The 21,300-nt window shown below is 40.6% G+C and overlaps 1 protein-coding gene across 2 annotated transcripts in view; it reads right to left on the reverse strand.

Moving 5' to 3' along the window:
• SUSD2 (sushi domain containing 2) overlaps positions 1-21,300 on the reverse strand; it is a 900,046-nt gene that overhangs the window by 435,244 nt on the left and 443,502 nt on the right. For both annotated transcript variants that reach the window (XM_078667086.1, XM_078667085.1), the window contains exon 21: positions 13,101-13,244. In XM_078667086.1, coding sequence (XP_078523212.1) covers positions 13,101-13,244 — 144 coding nt within the window. The remainder of the gene's footprint in view (positions 1-13,100; positions 13,245-21,300) is intronic.

Here is a 21,300-nt window from a genome sequence, read left to right on the forward strand (position 1 = left end):
GCAAAAGGTTAGAGGGACGTTATAGCTAGGAAGTAGAATTTGAAAAACCTTAGAAATTCACTTAAAAATTCTGTGAAAAACAAAGGTTACAGGGGCATTATAGTTAGGCTCAGATTTCACTCATATAAAACTGGTGAAATTCAGCAGTTAAACTTACCTGAGCTGACTATAAGTAATGCACTGCTTATAACCTCACATATTACACCACTCATGACAAGGTCAGTGATATCACTGCTGACATAATCCACAGAACCAATCACACAAATATGCAATCCCTCATACACACACCCAACACTCACACATACACACACCATTACACACCCATATGAGTACTCATACAACCACTCACTGATCCATACAGCCAGTCACACACTCACTCACTTACTCATATAACTACTCACACAACCACTCATTCACCGTGCAGTTTCTTATACTCCCACTCATTCATCTTAACTCACTCTATTGAACTTAGTCACTCATCCATATGGTCACTAATACATCCAATGATGACCATATAATCAGTAACACTTGCACTCACTCACCCATATAGATAGTCACACACACAGTCATTTAAGCATACAAGCACTAACTGACCCAATCACTTATACAGGCACTTACACAACCATGCACTACAAAATGAGCTACTCATACGCCCAGTCACTCACTCATGCACCCACTTACACAGCCACACATTCACCCATACAGCTAATCATGCACTCACTATTAAATCTATACAGCCACTGAAACACACACTCACTTGTCTATAGTGCCTGTCAACACAGCCAAATACTCATCTACACAATTACTTACCCACCTTATCACACATCCACACAACTACTTATAAACCCATTCACACATTCATATAACAACTCTTACATCTGCTCATTCACCTACATAGTCATTTACAAACACACTCACACTTCAATACAACAAATCATACACCAACTCACTTAACTAATCACTCACTTAAACAACAACTCACTCACCAATACAGCTACTTATAATAACATTCACTCACTCATACTCTCATTCAGACATCGATTCACTCACCCATAGACTCAGTCACACATCCATTCACCTACCCATATATCCAAAGACACACCCACTCACTCACTTACTCATATAACTACTCACACAACCACTCATTCACCGTGCAGTTTCTTATACTCCCACTCATTCATCTTAACTCACTCTATTGAACCTAGTCACTCATCCATATGGTGACTGATACATCCAATGATGACCATATAATCAGTAACACTTGCACTCACTCACCCATATAGATAGTCACACACACAGTCATTTAAGCATACAAGCACTAACTGACCCAATCACTTATACAGGCACTTACACAACCATGCACTACAAAATGAGCTACTCATACGCCCAGTCACTCACTCATGCACCCACTTACACAGCCACACACTCACCCATACAGCTAATCATGCACTCACTATTAAATCTATACAGCCACTGAAACACACACTCACTTGTCTATAGTGCCTGTCAACACAGCCAAATACTCATCTACACAATTACTTACCCACCTTATCACACATCCACACAACTACTTATAAACCCATTCACCCATTCATATAACAACTCTTACATCTGCTCATTCACCTACATAGTCATTTACAAACACACTCACACTTCAATACAACAAATCATACACCAACTCACTTAACTAATCACTCACTTAAACAACAACTCACTCACCAATACAGCTACTTACAATAACATTCACTCCCTCATACTCTCATTCAGACATCCATTCACTCACCCATAGACTCAGTCACACATCCATTCACCTACCCATATATCCAATGACACACCCACTCACTCACCAACAACAAAATCACTCACAGACTCAATTACTAACTCACACTGCTACTAACATACCTACTTACACACAATACATACACTCATATACCCATTCACTGACTCTTTTTTTTTTTTTGATCCTCATCTGCCCAACACACGTTCTTTAGATGCAAAAGAGGCAACCCAACCACCTCACTGCCATTGGGAGCAAGGCCCTGGAAATTGAGCCGCTACACAAACCAGGCAGAAATTATTACGAGTTGGTAGGAGATTCAATGCACCTTATTAACGCTCCTCTAGGCAACTTCATGCCTTTAGGGCCAGTATATAAATAGCGAAGTCGGAGCAGACCACAATACTAAGCCATGGAGTACATAGGCATAATCATCGGATCTCTGGGGGGGAAAAAAAACCCAGAGAAGACAAAAAGCAAGAAATCTTTACTTCCAGTCCATCAAAGGTTTCCAAAATGTGAGGCTCTGGGCGTTACAGGTTCTTTTCAAGTCTACCTTAGATGTTTCATAGAGTGAGGTTAGCCAAGCAGAGTGAGTTGGAGGAACAGTATCTGCCCAGTGCATACATATCTGACGTCTAGCCAGCAAAATGGCATAGAATAGGAAGGACCGCGCTGCCCCAGAGATGTTTTGATCAAACCCAAAAATGACAAGTGATAGAGTTAAGGAAATATTGAATTTGAGAATTGAATCTAGTGTAATTTTGATCTCCTTCCAAAAGACAGATATGTGAGGACATTCCCAAAACATATGTTTATCTGAGGCTGTTGGTAGTTGGCATTTATTACAACATTTCCCGTCCTGATATTTAGATAGACGTAGAGGGGAGAGATACGCCTGGTGTAATGTAAACAAATGATTTCGTCTAAGCCAGGCGGGTTTAACTAATTTGTATAGAAGGGAAAAAGATTTTGTCCACAAATCCTCGTCTAATAACCCAATTTCTCTTCCCTACAATTCCATTGGGAGCTTGAAATCCCCGTCTATCTCTTCCAATATAGACCAATACCAAAGAGCAACCTCCTTACCACCTGCCTGTTTTTCTACTAGATGTTGTTCTAGGGGGCTCAGTCTCCCAATATTAGGATTTTTCCTAATTAATTCTCTAGCCCAACTACTAATTTGTATGTATTTAAATTTTGACAAAGTCGGCCCTACTTTCTCCCTAAGTTCCTCCCACTCTATCAAGACGCCTCCAGATGTCAATTCACCCCATCTTGAGAACCCAGCTATAATTAGAGGGGTAGCCAGAGAGTCTTGCATGCACAAAGGGAGCCCAGGAGAGTCCCATATCTGAGCATAATTAGAAAACTATGCCAGCCCCACTCTACGTTTAATTTGCACCCATGACTTTAATAGTGTTGACAGAATCTTGAGCCTCACCTTTTTAAAGAACTTTCGATCTCCAAACTTAAATAAAAACCCATCTAGTGGAAGGTTTGCCCCTACCAGCATTGCCTTAAACAGTCTCCCATTTGAAGAGAGATCAGGTGTCTTCAGGAGCATTCTAGAGTGGGAGAGTAGGAATGCCCAAGAGTAATACTGCAGGTCTGGGAGGGCCAACCCACCATTTTCCCTCCTCCTCCTTAATTTTTTCCAGGCCAGCCTAGTGGCTTTATTACCCCATATGAAAGAATTAATTTCTTGTTGGCATTTAAGAAGTTGCTTGGAGTCAAAGGCCAAAGGAATAGAATTGAAAATAAAAGTCAATTTTGGAAGGATAGACATTTTAACTATGCTAACTTTCCCAAAGATTGATAATCCAAGACCCGCCCAGGATTTCAAAAGGGCCCTACATTCCCAGAAGACCAAATCTAAATTAACTTTTGCTAGTGTGTCGATATTTTGTGTGATTTTAACTCCTAGGTAGCGGATTGAAGGTGCCACTCCAACGCCCAGGTGGCCATATTCCACGTCATTAGCTCGGTCTTCTCAGTGTTGATGTCGTAGCCCGATATATTTCCAAATTCTTTGGCCCTTTCTACCACGACGGGGAAGGCATTTGCTGGGTCACTGGTGTAGATTACTATATCATCGGCGTAAAGCCCTACCTTTCTTTCCCAACCGCCGAATTCGAATGGTGAAATTCTTGGATCTTCCCTAAAGGATTGTGCAAGTGGTTCGATGTACATGTTAAAAAGTAGAGGAGACAGTGGACACCCTTGTCTTGTTCCCCTGCTGATCTGAAAGGGTCGGGTACATGAACCGTTAACCAAAATGCTTGCGCTAGGATTAGTGTATAGCAGACCAATTGATCTCCGAAAATTTTGCCCAATTCCAAATTTCTTCATGACCTCAGCTAAGTACACCCAATTTACTCGGTCAAACGCTTTGGTAGCGTCGAGGGTCATAATAGCCAAAGGCAGGGAAAACATTGAGGCGATATCCACTGCCCCAATTAGATCATATGTGAGGTCTGAGAGCTGTCTACCCCGTATGAAGCCCTTCTGATCAGTGTGTATTATTGAGGCTACCTCTCGTCCCAGTCGATTTGCCAACACTGCTGCAAAAAGTTTATAATCGCTGTTTAAAAGAGAAATTGGTCTATAAGAACCACATTTGGCCGGGTCTTTCCCGGGTTTTGGAATCAAAACAATATTTGCTTCCCCCCAGGATTTAGGTGGGGTAGCACCATTGAGTAAGATGTCATTAAAGAGCTTTGTAAGCACTGAGATGATTTCGGGTGCCAAAACGCGAAGTAATTCGCCGGGAAGACCATCAGGGCCCGCTGCCTTGCCCCGCTTCACCTTTTTAATAGCTTCACTCACTTCTTCCTCTGAAGTAGGTCTGTCAAGCCCATCTCTTTGTTCCGAGGTGAGAGTTGAAAGAGTAATCTTCTCTAACCATCGAAGCTTAGACCTCGAGTCATTCAAGTTCTCCTCCTTGTAGATTAGCTGAAAAAATTCCAGGAATGCTTCTCCGATATCTCCGATAGAAGATCTTACGTGAGTCTCCCCGTCTACACTGATATGCTTTATGTGTTTTTTGGCCTGATCAGATTTGATTTTCCATGCGAGAACCTTACCTGCGGATTCACCATATTCAAAGTTTGAGAGCTTACTAACTGCCCATCTCAGTGCGACCCTCTCTTGAAGAATATTATATAGCTTTTCCTTTAGTTCCCTCCGTTGTTGCTTCTCTTCATTAGTCCCGATTCCAGGGCCAATTCGTTGGTCCAAAAGGGTGATTTCCTTTTCAATGTCGGCGATCTTTGCCCTGTATAATTTCCCTCGATAGGAGGCCCTGTTAGATATATGGCCTCGCAAATTCGCTTTATAGGCCTCCCATACTATACCTAACTGAGTAGAATTTATGTTGATGTCCATAAAAAAAATTTGTTTCTTGAATGAGGAGATCAACTTCCTCTTCCTCTAAAAGAATCGTACGATCAAATGACCAAAAAGTGTGAGAGGATTGCTGAGCTAGTTGTAGAGAAAAAGATATGGCAGAATGGTCTGATAGGTGCGAGGGCAAATACACCAAATCTGTCAGGGATTCTCTTAATGAATAACTAAAAAGAGCGTAGTCGATTCTCGACTTATGATTGTATTTATAATTGTGGTATGATATGCCGAGTGCGTCGCCTGCTCTCTCCCTCCATGGATCCACCAATCCAAGCGTTGACATGACGACCCCCAGCTCCCGCCTAGATTTCTTATAAATTAACGCCCTTGAATTAGGGGATTTGTCCAATTTTGGATTAAGTACTAAATTAAAATCTCCCATCCAAATTATTGGATCATAAGTTGTTAAAAGGTGGGTCTGGATTTTATTCAAATAAGATGGGTCATCCTGATTAGGTCCATAATAACCTACCTGATTGTACGGTCTACCCTCTAGACTTACTTTAACATATAGCCACCTACCACTAAAGTCTTCCTCCTGAGCAAGAATCTGGGCTCTAACTTGCCTTTTGAAGATGATGAGGATACCCCGGATATTGGCATTATGGTTAGTACAAATGAAACAATCTACCCATCTAATTTTCTTCAGCATATCCTCCACTTCTTGTTGGAGAAGATGCGTTTCCTGAATGACGATGACCTGGGCTGGAGAGTCCCTCAAATATTGTAGTATTCTATACCTCCTGCTCTTGACACGCAGGCCATTGACATTCCAGGACAGAAATTTGATTCCCTCCATCTAATGCCTAATATCCTCACTCCTACGCCGGCTCAGTAAGTCAGTGTGGTGAAAGCATCTCCCAAGGCAGATTAAACAAAACTGAAATGTGATTAATAGGGTTTGTAAATATAAATCGGTGTCTGACAAATGAGGATTTTTGCAATTTTTGCCCCTTCCCCCCCCTCTCCCCTCCCTGGAAAACCCCCTCTTACTTAACCTGGCCATTAATGCCAGATTTGTCTCTCTGAGGAGCCCCCCCTCGCCCAGCCATGTTAAGTGTCGTTGGTATAAGATGTATTCCGGCAGTATAAAGAATGATATCTGTTAGGGTGAAAACAACATGGGTGTGAAGATTCAGAGAGATGTAATAGTATAGTTAGATAAACCCCTTAGAGGTTTTCTCAAGGTTCACCCCCTTTTTCTTTTTTTACCTTTTTTTTCCTTTTTCCTTTTTCTCTTTTTTTTTTCCTTTTTCCCTTCTTCCGTATTTTTATTCCCTTACCCATTCCCCAATTCCAATCCGAATTACCTTTTTTAATTATCCATTCCCCTTTCCCCTTTCCCCTCCTTTTTTTTATTATTATTATTTTTATTTATTTATATATATATATATATATATATATATTTATATATATATATATATATATATATATATTGCATTTCAAAGTGCCCTGAAGCTTTTAGGAGGTCACTCGACAGAGCCTCCCCATCCGGCTTTCAAATGCAACCTGCTTCATTGCTCCATTTCATTTTTAAATGCCGACGCGTTTCAGGATTACAATTCCCTTCTTCTAGGGCTGCCACAAACCAAACACCTGAGCCTCGCATTACGTTTAAATTTCAGCTTTATTTATTTCCATTACTACCCTCTGGTGGGCGTATACTTATTGCAGTTAGTTAGTGCATGCTGGGGAACAGAGTTCCTAATGCGAGCGTTAGTTCATCACTTCTGGTAAGTTCAAGTGTTTATTTGCAAAATTTAGGCTTACTTTCATTCCTTTAGTAGGTTCCGGATCATTAGGCAGGTTAAATCAGCATATGAGGCTCTGTGCTGAAAAACGTCTTGTTTAGTACATGACGACAGCCTCACTAGTTGGAAACTGTGTTCCTCCTTCAGTCAGTGATGGTGCCACTCCCCACGGCCGTGCTGCCGTGCTGATATTTTGCATTTCAAAGTGCCCTGAAGCTTTTAGGAGGTCACTCGACAGAGCCTCCCCATCCGGCTTTCAAATGCAACCTGCTTCATTGCTCCATTTCATTTTTAAATGCCGACGCGTTTCAGGATTACAATTCCCTTCTTCTAGGGCTGCCACAAACCAAACACCTGAGCCTCGCATTACGTTTAAATTTCAGCTTTATTTATTTCCATTACTACCCTCTGGTGGGCGTATACCTATTGCAGTTAGTTAGTGCATGCTGGGGAACAGAGTTCCTAATGCGAGCGTTAGTTCATCACTTCTGGTAAGTTCAAGTGTTTATTTGCAAAATTTAGGCTTACTTTCATTCCTTTAGTAGGTTCCGGATCATTAGGCAGGTTAAATCAGCATATGAGGCTCTGTGCTGAAAAACGTCTTGTTTAGTACATGACGACAGCCTCACTAGTTGGAAACTGTGTTCCTCCTTCAGTCAGTGATGGTGCCACTCCCCACGGCCGGGCTGCCGTGCTGATATTTTGCATTTCAAAGTGCCCTGAAGCTTTTAGGAGGTCACTCGACAGAGCCTCCCCATCCGGCTTTCAAATGCAACCTGCTTCATTGCTCCATTTCATTTTTAAATGCCGACGCGTTTCAGGATTACAATTCCCTTCTTCTAGGGCTGCCACAAACCAAACACCTGAGCCTCGCATTACGTTTAAATTTCAGCTTTATTTATTTCCATTACTACCCTCTGGTGGGCGTATACTTATTGCAGTTAGTTAGTGCATGCTGGGGAACAGAGTTCCTAATACGAGCGTTAGTTCATCACTTCTGGTAAGTTCAAGTGTTTATTTGCAAAATTTAGGCTTACTTTCATTCCTTTAGTAGGTTCCGGATCATTAGGCAGGTTAAATCAGCATATGAGGCTCTGTGCTGAAAAACGTCATGTACTAAACAAGACGCAATAACAACTGCAATAAGTATACGCCCACCAGAGGGTAGTAATGGAAATAAATAAAGCTGAAATTTAAACGTAATGCGAGGCTCAGGTGTTTGGTTTGTGGCAGCCCTAGAAGAAGGGAATTGTAATCCTGAAACGCGTCGGCATTTAAAAATGAAATGGAGCAATGAAGCAGGTTGCATTTGAAAGCCGGATGGGGAGGGTCTGTCGAGTGACCTCCTAAAAGCTTCAGGGCACTTTGAAATGCAAAATATCAGCACGGCAGCACGGCCGTGGGGAGTGGCACCATCACTGACTGAAGGAGGAACACAGTTTCCAACTAGTGAGGCTGTCGTCATGTACTAAACAAGACGTTTTTCAGCACAGAGCCTCATATGCTGATTTAACCTGCCTAATGATCCGGAACCTACTAAAGGAATGAAAGTAAGCCTAAATTTTGCAAATAAACACTTGAACTTACCAGAAGTGATGAACTAACGCTCGCATTAGGAACTCTGTTCCCCAGCATGCACTAACTAACTGCAATAAGTATACGCCCACCAGAGGGTAGTAATGGAAATAAATAAAGCTGAAATTTAAACGTAATCCGAGGCTCAGGTGTTTGGTTTGTGGCAGCCCTAGAAGAAGGGAATTGTAATCCTGAAACGCGTCGGCATTTAAAAATGAAATGGAGCAATGAAGCAGGTTGCATTTGAAAGCCGGATGGGGAGGCTCTGTCGAGTGACCTCCTAAAAGCTTCAGGGCACTTTGAAATGCAATATATATATATATATATATATTTATTTATTTTTGAAACACCCTCCGTGGACGTTCTCATTTCACCTATATATATATATATTTTTTTTTATTATTATTTATTTTTTTCCATATCTTTAATATGTTTCTACCATGCAAGTCTTTCAGGTAGAGTCAATGGAGGCGGTTGTCCCCAAGAGGAGGGGGATATAGAGGGGGATATAGAGTGTTAGGGTGTTATAGGGACCTGAAATATCTATCTCTATCTCTATCTCTATATCTCTATATCTCCTTATCTCCTTATCTTCTGTCTGTGGGGTTCCACTATTCCACTATCTAACCGGCTTTCTGTTGATGGTGACTAATGGAGGCCAGGAGCTCATCTGCCTCCAGAGGGGAATGGATGTTGTGCATTTTGTTGTTATACATAACCCTCAGGAAGGCAGGAAACCTCAACTGAACTGTAGCTCCCAAGGCCCTGAACTTCTCCATTCTTTGACCTAATTCCCATTGTCGATCAAGAGTTGTTTTTGACAAGTCAGACCTGATAACATATGAGAAGTCTGAGGTTTTTAAGGCTGTAGTTTTAAGCGCTAAGTTCAGTATCTTCTCCTTAGTGGAATAGGTTAGAAAGTTGACTAAAATCTTTCTCGGTTTTGATCTCCCCTGCTTTAACCGAAATGGATCCCTATGGGCGCGTTGAATGTCCTTTTCCAAGTCTTCAACAGATTCCTCCAAATTCAGGGACTCTTTAAGCAAGGAAGCGATGAATTTTTTCATTTAGCCATTCACTGACTCTTACAAAAACCATTCACTCACCCATGCTGCCACAAATATAACCAATCACTCAGGTATCCAACCACTGTCACATCCACACCCTCACCCACACAGCTAGTCACAAACACCGTTATTGTCCTTCACAGCTACTCACACACCTACTCTCACACGCATACAACCTCTGAAAACACAGGTAACACACTCACCCATACAAGCGCTCCCACACTCACTCACACACCCACACAACCACTTACATACCCATTCACACATTCATACAAGCACTCCCACATCCATTCACTCATCCATACATTCTCAGACACTCAAACCTAATACAACCATTCACACACCAACTCACTTAACTAAACATCAACTTAAACAGTCATTCCCTCACACATACATACACTTATATGCCCAGTCACTCACTTATTTACCTATGTAGGCATAGGCACCCACTCAGTTACCCACACAGTCACTACATACCTACTTATTCACCCATAGAGCCTCTCACACAGCCACTAATTCACCAATACAAACACTGGCACCCACTCAGTCACCAATACAGCCACTCACACAGCAACTCATTCACCCACACAACTACTGACACACCCAGTTATACACCCATACAGCAATTCACACACCCATACACACAAGGATACATGCAGTCGTACAGCCACTCACATAATATATGTTAGATGTAGTATCACTCAATAGTAGCGCACCTAGTATACTAATTTAACTTTTGGAGTAGGTTAGTATATATGTTTAACAATCATAAACTCTTTGAAAATACTTACATGCACTAGATGATATCATCAGTGATGTCATTAGTGATGTTACTGACCATGTCATGAGTGATGTAATATGTGAGGTCATAAGGAGTGCTTTGCAGAGCCTAAGTTATAGCGAGCTCAGGTAACTATAACTGCTGAATTTCACTGGTTTTGTATGAGTGAAATCGGAGCTTAACTATAATGTACCTGTAACCTTTGTTTTTTCAGTATGTATATATATATATATATCACTGAAAAAACCATAGGTTTCAGGAGTTATATAGTTAGGAATTAGCTTTTAAAAAACCTTTGAAATTCACTCAAAAAACTATAAGTTTTAGTGGTGTTATAGTTAGCTGGACATTTTACTCATACAAAACCATTGAAATTGCTCCTATATAGTTAGTTGTACTAACTATGTTTCGCGCACCCGCAATCCACTGCTGATGATGTCACATATTAGATCATTCATGACATGGTCAGTGACATCACTGATGACATCTCAAATGACATCACTGATGACATCACTGATGACATCATCCACGTGACAATCACATACACCTTTTCATACACTATTACAATTTTTCATCACTCTTTGTAAAATACAGAGTATCATATTTAAATCCATTGTCACAGCAATACAAGTATCTAAAAATCCACTCAGTGATTCATAGATGTATACACACATCTAATCACTTACCTATGGATTCACTCATACATGCTGTCAATTGACACCCTTGTGATTAGGAGTCCCTGCTTAGTTTATCTTTGCTTATATATTCAGTATATATATATATCCGTGATATGCAGAATGCTTCCAAGTGCCATATCCAAATCTTTTTCTGCCCATGTCCAGCATGACAATTCAGTATTTGGAGTTTTTGGGAGATTTGGTACTTGAGAATGACGAGGTAGCTCCTAACACAGAAATCGCCGTCAGCTGCAAGATAGTGCACCTGGGAATCAATCCACCCAAGAGAGCCAGGAATGCTTGGGAGGTATTCACTAACAATCTCATGCCATTAATTGCTTCATGATTGGGGGCTATCTAGAACAATTTTCTCACTTTCAGTAAATATGGATATTAACACCATCAATGCTTGGCCAGGGAATAACACACATTTTGCAATATATTCTGAGAAAACCAAATGGACTATTCTGTTAAAAGTATGTAGTAAGTAAATCTTTATTGCTTGATTAATTAAAATCTTAGCAGTCCATACAGCTATAAAAACACATATGAACATAATTTCATGTTTCCTTAAAAACAGAGTTACTATGTTCTAAAATCAAGAATTTAGCTGGTTTAAAATACATTCGAAAAAATTATAGTAAAACTTCATAATTCAGGCTAACACTATGTGTGAGTCCCAGGCTTAGGGCATCGCCTGTGGCCATAGATCTAATGGTCAATTGTTGGATCGTGGTCTTAGTGTCGATGCGCGATGGGGGTCACCGGTCCAGATGGCATTGGGCGCGGGAGATTATACTCAGGTCGCTGCAAATAGTTTTGTTTGTGCTTCTTTCATAAAACTGACAAAACTGCAAATTAGCCTAACGTTGGCCCCATCAAAGCACGCCTTCACTGCCTGTCTGCAAGACCGGATCTGCATTTCATTTATATGCGGTTTTAACAACTCTCTCCTCTCCCGGTCTAGAGACTTGCATATAAGTATGAAGACAACAAAACTGTACTGAACGAAGTAAGAGTTATGAACTTGCTAAGCTGAGCTCACTTTTATTATGGAGAATAAAAGCACCCTCTAGACTTATATTTTACACATGTCACTTTTCTTTGGTATGAAAGGCATCTCTTAATTGCAAGTAAAGCATCTAAGAAATATTCAGACCCTTGTGTTACTATAACACTAGAAATTAGAACTAAGCGATCATCTGTATGGGCCATAAACTGTAAGAACTGCTCAACTCACCTCTAGTGAAACCCAGGGGAAATAGATGTTCATAAAGACCACCCACCCAAAATCTGAGGATGTAGGAGCTAGACAGTGTCTATAACACTTTCATGAAGAGAAGGATCTACTTGGAGGCTTGAGGTAGTGGGAAATAGACTGTTGTGCCAGTCCTTGATTGCAGTAGGAGCACTTCACTCCTCACTCAGTGTCCGTAACTTGAATTGAATTCTTGTGGTGCTTTCTGCTCATTGAAAAACAGCTTAAGCTGTTGTCTCTTCTATACCATCCATTGCACTGAAGCTGGAGAAAGAGTTGCTAACTCTGGTCAGTCCAGTTAATTTTATTCACTATCAGGGCACTGAAATGGAAATGCATTTAATCAACTGAGTGCTGGGAACTATCAAATATATTATTTCAGTGGAAAATTGTAGAACAGTGAACCTCAGAGCATGTTAAAAGGTACTGTTTTTTAAGCACTTCAAATTTTCAGCTAAAACCAGAATAATGGATTTGAGAGCTGAAGTCAAAATGATACTTTCCACATTTATCCTCTTTCTTCTTTGGCAATGGGGCCATATTTTATAGTTTGGGGCAAAAATTTCCCTTGATGTTGGCATCCTAAGCCTCTTGAGGCGATAAGCCTCTGCCCAGTACAACCATGACCTTGGTGTTTTTCAACAATCACAAGGTTGAAGGCTTGTTCTGCTTGTGGTATAGTATCCGCACCCATTAGCATAACAACGACTAACATAACTCAACATAGCAGAAGGCAGTCATCACAAGACAGAACAACATAACATACTGTATAACACAATACTTGTTCCCTGTATTCCCTGATCACTTACCGTTCTTGAACATGGCAGGATGAGTCCTCCCTTGGATGGTCAGATTCTGGATGGGGGCATGCACTAGAGTGTATTCTCCTCTCCCATTGAAGGTGTAGTTTGACCCATCAGCAGTAAGGAAATGAGGATCTCCGAAGGCAGAGGCTGTTGTGGAAAGAAAGGAAACTGTCACTGAATAGAAAGGCCATCTGACCAAAGAGAAAGGGAATATCCATGATGCCCCAAAAAACAGACACTAGCTATGTGCTGTAGAAGACCGTATTACGTCTTCATCAATTGCAGTGTATCTCAAGCAAGCATTGCAAGTGTGCCAAGCATGTATCGATGTTGCTAGTTCACAAATTATGGAGGTATACTAACCACCAGAGATAGCATAACTATTGTCCATCTCAAACTCTGGAGCTGGCATCCATCTTTCTTTGAGTTACACTTGATCATCTGCATCTCAACTGGTAAACAAGATCCATCAAATCTTCACTTTACTCCTGCCATAAACAGGTAAAGCTTAACATACCAGAATGCAATCTGTGAGTAGAAGCTGGAAACGCATCTGAGCCGGTTTTGAGAGATGCTCTTTGTCAGGCTAAATGCTGCATCTCAGTGCTTGAACTCAGGAGACATGCATTGACTTGCTATTTGTCATCATATTTTCTAATAATTTTGGTGAAAACAAATATTGCACCAGCAAATGTCACGACATTGCACAAACAGCTTTGGAATTTTAGAGCCAGCACATTAGTTTATCATGTATAATTCTATCACAGGCATGTTGACTAAATAAAAATTATTTACCACAATAATATCTTATTGATCAAAACTAGCATCAGCGGACGAAGGATCCCAATGTAGTGGGTTCTGTAGTAAAACAAAAATCTTCATAATTCTGGAAGGGGTGACTTATTCTTCGGTCATTCGGAAGTTTGTAAATAAGAATCAATCGTCTATTATTCACAATTCTATAGAACAGCAATTCTAGTGTAGTCAAGGTCATACCCAAAATATATATCAACTATTTTAATTAGTATAACAGCTTAACCCTTTGCTTCATTACTATCTACATAACCTGCCTAATGGTCTTTTTTCATTACTTAGTACTTATATCAGCAAAGCGGTCACAACAACAAAGCTGACAAGTGACTCAACTAAAATTCAATATTCAAATCCAATTCAAAAGTAGAGTACTATATACCTGTGAGGGCATCCAGGCACTGAGTAAAAAGGCAAAGGATTGTAAATGAGTTAAAACAAGATTATCTTGAAAACTAGTCCACTTCCTCAGAAGCTGTGCAAATAACCTTGACACATACCCGTCTAAGCTTAGAGACCAATAAGTGGATATTGACAAGAGAGCACAGTTCGATGTCTTGCTGATGGATTCAATTTTAGGTTGCCATCTGCAATTTTATACAGAGAACCGTGTGTTGCAGAAATGATCCTAAAACGATGCATTACTATGCAGGAACTGAATGTAGTTAGCAACAAACTTGTGTCAAATACATTTTTGTGATCTTCTTGGCAATTCTTGCAGCTTCATTCAGGTGCTCACTTTTTGTTTTCCAGTTCTTTATTGGGGTCTTTTCTTGCAAATCGGTCCTGGCTGTTGTCAATCTGCCAACAGATCGTGCCTATCTAATGGTCACATCTGCAGATTCATCCTTATAAACATCCTAGCTTCAAATTATAGTACTGCTAAACATGTTCACATTCTTTTACTATGATAAGTAGAACATATGTTGTCCAGGTGGTTGCATGTCACTGAGCAAATGGATGTTGACACCTCACTGGAACCCCTTCAATTGCCTTTCTTATGCCCAGGTATCAACCTTATAGTTCCAATGGTAAGGCAATTTTAATTTTTATTAGCTTTTTCTTGTTTTTTTCTTGTTCTATGTTCGTTCGTTGTGGATAAACAACCTTGTATGTGTAAGAACTGGAGCGAGTGCAAGAAAGAGATATTTAAAACTGACACTCAAGACCACTTTATGTTCATCTAGCACTCATGAGGAGGTAGTTAAAAGCAGATTAGCTCTAGTTTTTCCAGTGAGTCATGAACTGGAACATTCTGTATATTTAAGGAGAGATTAAACCGATGGTATCCACTGTGACAGAAAACAGGAACTAGAGAAAAAGATCTCAACCCTGTTGGGAGTCCAGATCTTTCTGGAAACACATTTTCTCTGAGAAGAATATGAAAAGAAAGTCTTATTTACCAATAGGTGGCAAAGAACAGGAACCAGTCCTGAAGTAATTTGTTGAATGGTTGATTCAAAGTCAAGCATTCAATGCAGTGAATTTAAAGATAAGTAGTGTTATGAACGACACACTGACATTCTGAACAAACTGGATTGTAAAAAATCCTACCAGTTATCAGTTTGTCAGGGATTGAGATCATTTTGCATCAACAAAAGTTACGAACTAATCAGGGTTTTGCAGGATTGTTTTGTAATCCTCTATTTTGTGATCAGCTTGGTGTCCACAGAAAGCTAGTGATAATGAAATACCTATGTTTGAAGAAGGTGATATATTTTCATTGTATATTTCATTTGTGCAACTTTTACACTGCTTGCATACCATTTTTAATGTCAATCTATTCATGTTTTTTAGGTCTTACTAGAGGGTTGTATATTTTTCAAAAGCTCACAACACTGCTTGTATATTGAAATCTGCATTACCACTGGTATACCGGTGCTGCCTTCTACCTGACTCCCCCTCATGTCACCTTCTTGGGCTAGGACTTGACTGATCAAGTAAAGATACCTGGAGAGTCAAGAAGGCTAGCGAGGCCAACCTTCTGTTACAGTACCCAGTGCCCTAACTATTGGGATGCATCTCCCTTCTCACCTCTGTTACTGATAATTTGCAAAGATGGTGGAAAAGCCAGACAGCAGCAAACCCGCGTAGGCAACTAGGTAAAATGTGAAGATGAAAAAGGAAGAATAGAGGGGGCGTGGCTTGAACGCCGCACAAGATGGCGGCTTAGCACCGGAGCTCCGCAAGTCGAGCACCGGAGCCGGCGACTTTCTCCGCTCCCATCGGTCCTTGGTGAGCGCAAATGGTATTTTTGTGCGTCGGAACGTGAGCTGAACAAGGAGAACCGAGCAGCATTTCTCTACTCCGACGGAATGCATATCTTCCGTAAGTGACGCTCTTCAGCTCCCCGGCGGCCGCCATTTTCTGCACTTGCCGCGCGCTTCCTTTACAACGAGCGCCGCCTCTCTACCTCAGCATGTGCAATGCGGTTGCTATTTACACCGGCCACTTACCTTTAAAACGCCCTTTCCTGCTCTGATACATACAGTCTCTAATTTTCATGCTGGTTCTTGGCTTTAATATCAGTTTTCACTCCTCATTTTTCATCGATGTTTCCTCATGACTGAAGATGATAATCTCCTCATAATAAGGAGGAGCGCTGCTTTGCATAACGCTCATTGAACTTTCCAGCTGCATTCAGCGCCTCCTTGTCAAAATCTCTGACATGACATGAGGTGATAGTTTATATCCACGAAATCTATTGGCTATACCTGAGGAAAGGTTCTATATTTTATTGACTGCTCTAATTAACTGTTTTTCTTGCATTTCCTCATTTTTCGTGCAGCAAATACACGTTTTTTGGTGCCTTCCACTATAAAAATCACCTTTTGCTTCCTATTTACAACATTTTTCTCATCAACACACTGTGGTGACATTGTATTTACTTCTCCTGCCTTCTATGGGGAAACTCCGTACTCTCAAGCTCACAGCATCAAAAAACAAGCCACAACTTTCCTCAGACTCTGATTCCACAACTCCTAATATGGATGATCCCACTTCTCTCAAACCTAACGCTACTCACGGCGCTATTCCTAAAAATACTTCAACTAGTAAGCTTTTACAACCTGGTTCAACGAAGCGTTTAAAAAAAGATCCTCCATCTCCAGGTTCATCATCAAATTCTGCTTCAATGGATCTTATTCTGGAGGAACTTCGAGCACTTAAACCCTTCATGGCCGAAACTACTAAAACCTTACAATTTCTCCATGACAAGTGGTCCACGTTGGAATCTAGGGTTCTTTTGGTGGAACAATCGACTGAGACTCTTCATTCCTCACATGCAAAAATTTCGCTCTTGGAAAAAGATGTCTCCCTCCTAAAACGACAGTCGGAGGAGTTGGAAAATCGCAACCGGAGGAACAACCTACGCCTTTATAATCTTCCGGAACTTACAGAGGGGTCTAATCCAACAGTCTTCTTTCAAACTTTTCTACCAAAAATCTTAGACCTTCCTCCTTCCACCTCTCTAAATATTCAACGTGCGCACAGACTTGGCCCGAAAGTTTCTGATAAACCTCGAGGTGTCATCATGCTGTTCCTTCAATACACTGATCTCCTCCAAGTACTTTCTGCAGTAAAGGCTAAAAAACAAGTTATGTGGGAAGGCCGCAGATTATACCTTTCTCAAGATGTTGCCAAGATCACAGCCGACCGTCGGAAGCAGTTCCTGGATTTGAGACCTCGTTTGAGAGCCCTTGGCGCCAGATATGGGCTATTACATCCATGCCTCTTCAAGGTCACCTACAAAGAACGAACTACTACATTTGAAGATCCACACGTCCTTGAAGAGTTCCTGCGTCGCTATGAAGCCGAAAGCATGGACACTGCAAGACCCGTCTGACCATTTTGATCTGTTTTGTCTGTTTTTTGCCATGTTTTCTCATTGTTTCTGATCCCCGTGTCTGACTAAGTGCTCTCCACCCCTGTCTATCTCATCCATATTCTTATGTTACTTTTATTACTTTTACCATGTGTATTTTAATATTTTCTTCCTCTTTTTTACCTTTTACAGATCCTTTTCCCGTGTTTCCTCATCCCGGTGTATTCGTATTTCCCTCCACTTCGTTCCTTCGCTGGTTCCTCAGGTGTTCGACGATGTGAGTCTCCGTTGTTGATGTCGTCCTCTTCTGGCGTCGTCATCCCTCAGTCCTTTTTTGCTCTCTTTTTATCTGTTATGCTATTACTCTTTCTACACGCTTTGTTCTCTATTCTTTACTGCTCTCTTTCTCTTTCCCCTTTTTCACCTCTTTCTCTTCTGTCTCTTTCCTCCATTCTCTTTCCTCTCTTTTGCTCTCTTTCTCTTCCACCTCATATTTCTTACATGAATATTACTATTCTCTTTCTTTTCATATTCACTTTTCATTATATCTTCTTTCACACCATTCTACTGAAGTTACAAATTCCGAGTAGTTACTTGGAATGTTAAGGGGTTAAATAACCCCATTAAACGTCAGCGTGTCCTAACCCACTTGACACGCCTCAAAGCTGATATAGCTCTCCTCCAAGAATCTCACCTTTCTGATAAGGAGGCTAATAAACTTAAGCGTTGCTGGGTAGGACATGTCTTTCATTCTCCTGCTTTAGGTAAGAAAAATGGCACTGTTATTTTATGTCATAAAAAGTTAAATGTTTCAGTTGTCTCCCATGAAAATGATGACAATGGCCGTTGGGTTGTTACTAACCTTCTTATTGATAAAATTCCTATTGTTATCTTCAATGTATATGCTCCTACAGGTATTGATAAATTATTTTGGCCTGCTATTTCTGACAAATTAGTAACAATTAATGAGAAATATGTTATTTTTGGTGGTGATTGCAATCAAGTTATGGACCCCTTTCTTGACAGGAATTCAAAGTTAAGTTTATTCCCTCTAAGATGCACTCTCAGTTTATTGCCTCTCTTCAGAATTATGCTTTAGTAGACATTTGGAGACTATGTAACCCTGACCTTAAAGAGTACACGTTCTATTCCCCCACCCATCATTCTCAATCCCGTATTGATTACCTTTTCCTTAGCAAACCCCTAGCACAACTGGTCACACATTCGGACATCGGTTCCATTCTAATCTCAGACCATGCTCCCGTTTTTGTTGATATTGACCTTATTCCCTTCTCTCCTCACTCAGGACGTTGGAGATTTAATAACTCCTTACTCCTAGACCCCATTTTCTCCACTAAATTTACAGCTTTTACCTCTGAATTTTTTACTCTCAATCATCTCCCTGGGTCTTCCTTTGTTACGGTGTGGGATTCCTTCAAAGCAGCTGCTAGAGGTTTTATCATTGATTTTGTCTCTCAAAAGAAAAAACAATCAATCACCAAATCAACTCAACTTTTAGATAAAATTAAAAAACTTGAATACTCCTACTATAACTCTTCCTCTGACTCCTCACTTAATGAACTTATCTCTGCCAAAATTGAATTCAATAAATTTACCACTAATGCGGCATCAAACACTCTCCTTAAATGTAATTCCCGTTATTACGGGGGACAGAACAAAATGGGTAAACTGTTAGCTAATTACCTTAAAATACGCAAAGAAAGAACAAAGATTGAATCATTACAGGGTCCAACCGGTACTTCCTTCTTCAAAGATAAGGACATATTAGCTCAATTTGTCTCCTTCTACCAAACCCTATACACTCCTGAATCTATCCCTGCTCCTGATGACCTCCTTGCTTATTTTCGAGATATTCCTTCCCCACAATCTGCACATGTTGACTTTCAACCACTAAATCTAGACATCTCCCCCTCTGAAATCTCTCATGCCGTTTCAATCCTACGTAAAGGTAAAGCCCCGGGCCCTGACGGTTTCACCATTGAATTCTATAATCATTTCTCTTCCCTCCTCCTCCCTAAACTTTTCCTGTTATTTCAGTCATTTGCTGATTCTGGTTCCTCTCGAGGAACTTTCCAAGAAGCCTTAATCTGTTTAATACCCAAACCAGACAAAGATCATACTTTATGCAAAAATTATCGCCCTATCTCCCTGGTCAACACAGATTATAAAATTTTTGCCAAAATCATAGCTCTTAGATTAGATCCTCTATTGCCAGAACTTATAGGTCCGGAACAATCTGGGTTCGTTAAAGGTCGTCTGTCAACAGACAATTCTCGTGTTTTCTTTAACATTTTAAGTAGAGCCTCTTCCCTTACTTCCCCATTGGCTGCCATTTCTCTTGATGCCGAGAAGGCTTTCGACAGAATCAACTGGGATTTTATGTTCCAAGCTCTTCGTTGGTTCGGTTTCCCACCTAAATTCATTTCCCTTATCTCTTTACTTTACTCTAGTCCCCATGCCTCCATCTTTGCCAACGGCTTCACTTCTGATTATTTTCCCCTCCAAAGGGGAGTTCGTCAAGGATGCCCTCTATCTCCTCTTTTGTTTATTCTAGCTTTAGAACCCTTTTTAACCAAAATTAGACGTGACGAGAACATTTCCGGTTTCCAATATGGCCCCCAACAACAACAAATTAAACTATCGGTGTACGCTGACGATATTTTATTTTACTGCTCCGACCCTCAAACAACCCTACCTTCCTTCCTAAACCAAGTCTCCGCTTTTTCTAATGTATCTGGCTATAAGCTTAACACGGACAAATGTGAAATATTACCCCTGAATCCCTTATGTCTTAAACATCTATTTGATTCTTCCGGGTTTTCCTGGCAACCCTCTAAGATTAAATACCTAGGTGTTTGGTTCGCCCCTCGTCTCTCTGACACCCTCAAATTTAATTTTGAATCCCTTTCTACTAAGCTCACTTCTTCCATCAATCGTTGGAACCCTCTCTTTCTTTCCTGGTGGGGTCGTCTGGATTCCATAAAAATGATGCTAGCCCCTTTGGTCCTATACACTATTTCTATGATTCCCATTCGCATCCCCAATCATCATTTTAAATCAATAGACTCTATCTTATTGAAGTTTTTATGGAAAGACAAAAAATCCAGAATAGCCCTCTCTGCTTTAAAGAAAGACAAATCTTTCGGCGGAGTCAAATTCCCCAATTTTAAATCATATCATACTGCTTTCTCCTTGAAACAAGCCTTACGTTGGATTTCTTCGGATACTCCATATTATCCTCCGCTTTGGCTGACATTGGAATCATCTTTCCTTCACCCTTATGACTTTAATGAAGTTCTTTCCTTTTCCTCTGGCGTCACCTCTCTTCGATCTCCCATCATTTCTCATACTCGTTCTCTTCTTCAACCGTATTTAATATCCACCTACCCCTCCGCTTCTTCTACTTCTTCCCAACCTATTTGGCATAATAAACTTCTTAAAATTAAAAATCGTTCAATTTACTGGAAATCTTGGCACTCTCGTGGTTTAAAATGGATATCTCAACTCATCTCTGACTCCTCCCCTCTCTCCTTCCACTTACTTCAAACC

Source organism: Lissotriton helveticus, chromosome 11 (genome assembly GCF_964261635.1).
Source record: "Lissotriton helveticus chromosome 11, aLisHel1.1, whole genome shotgun sequence".
NCBI lineage: Eukaryota > Metazoa > Chordata > Amphibia > Caudata > Salamandridae > Lissotriton > Lissotriton helveticus.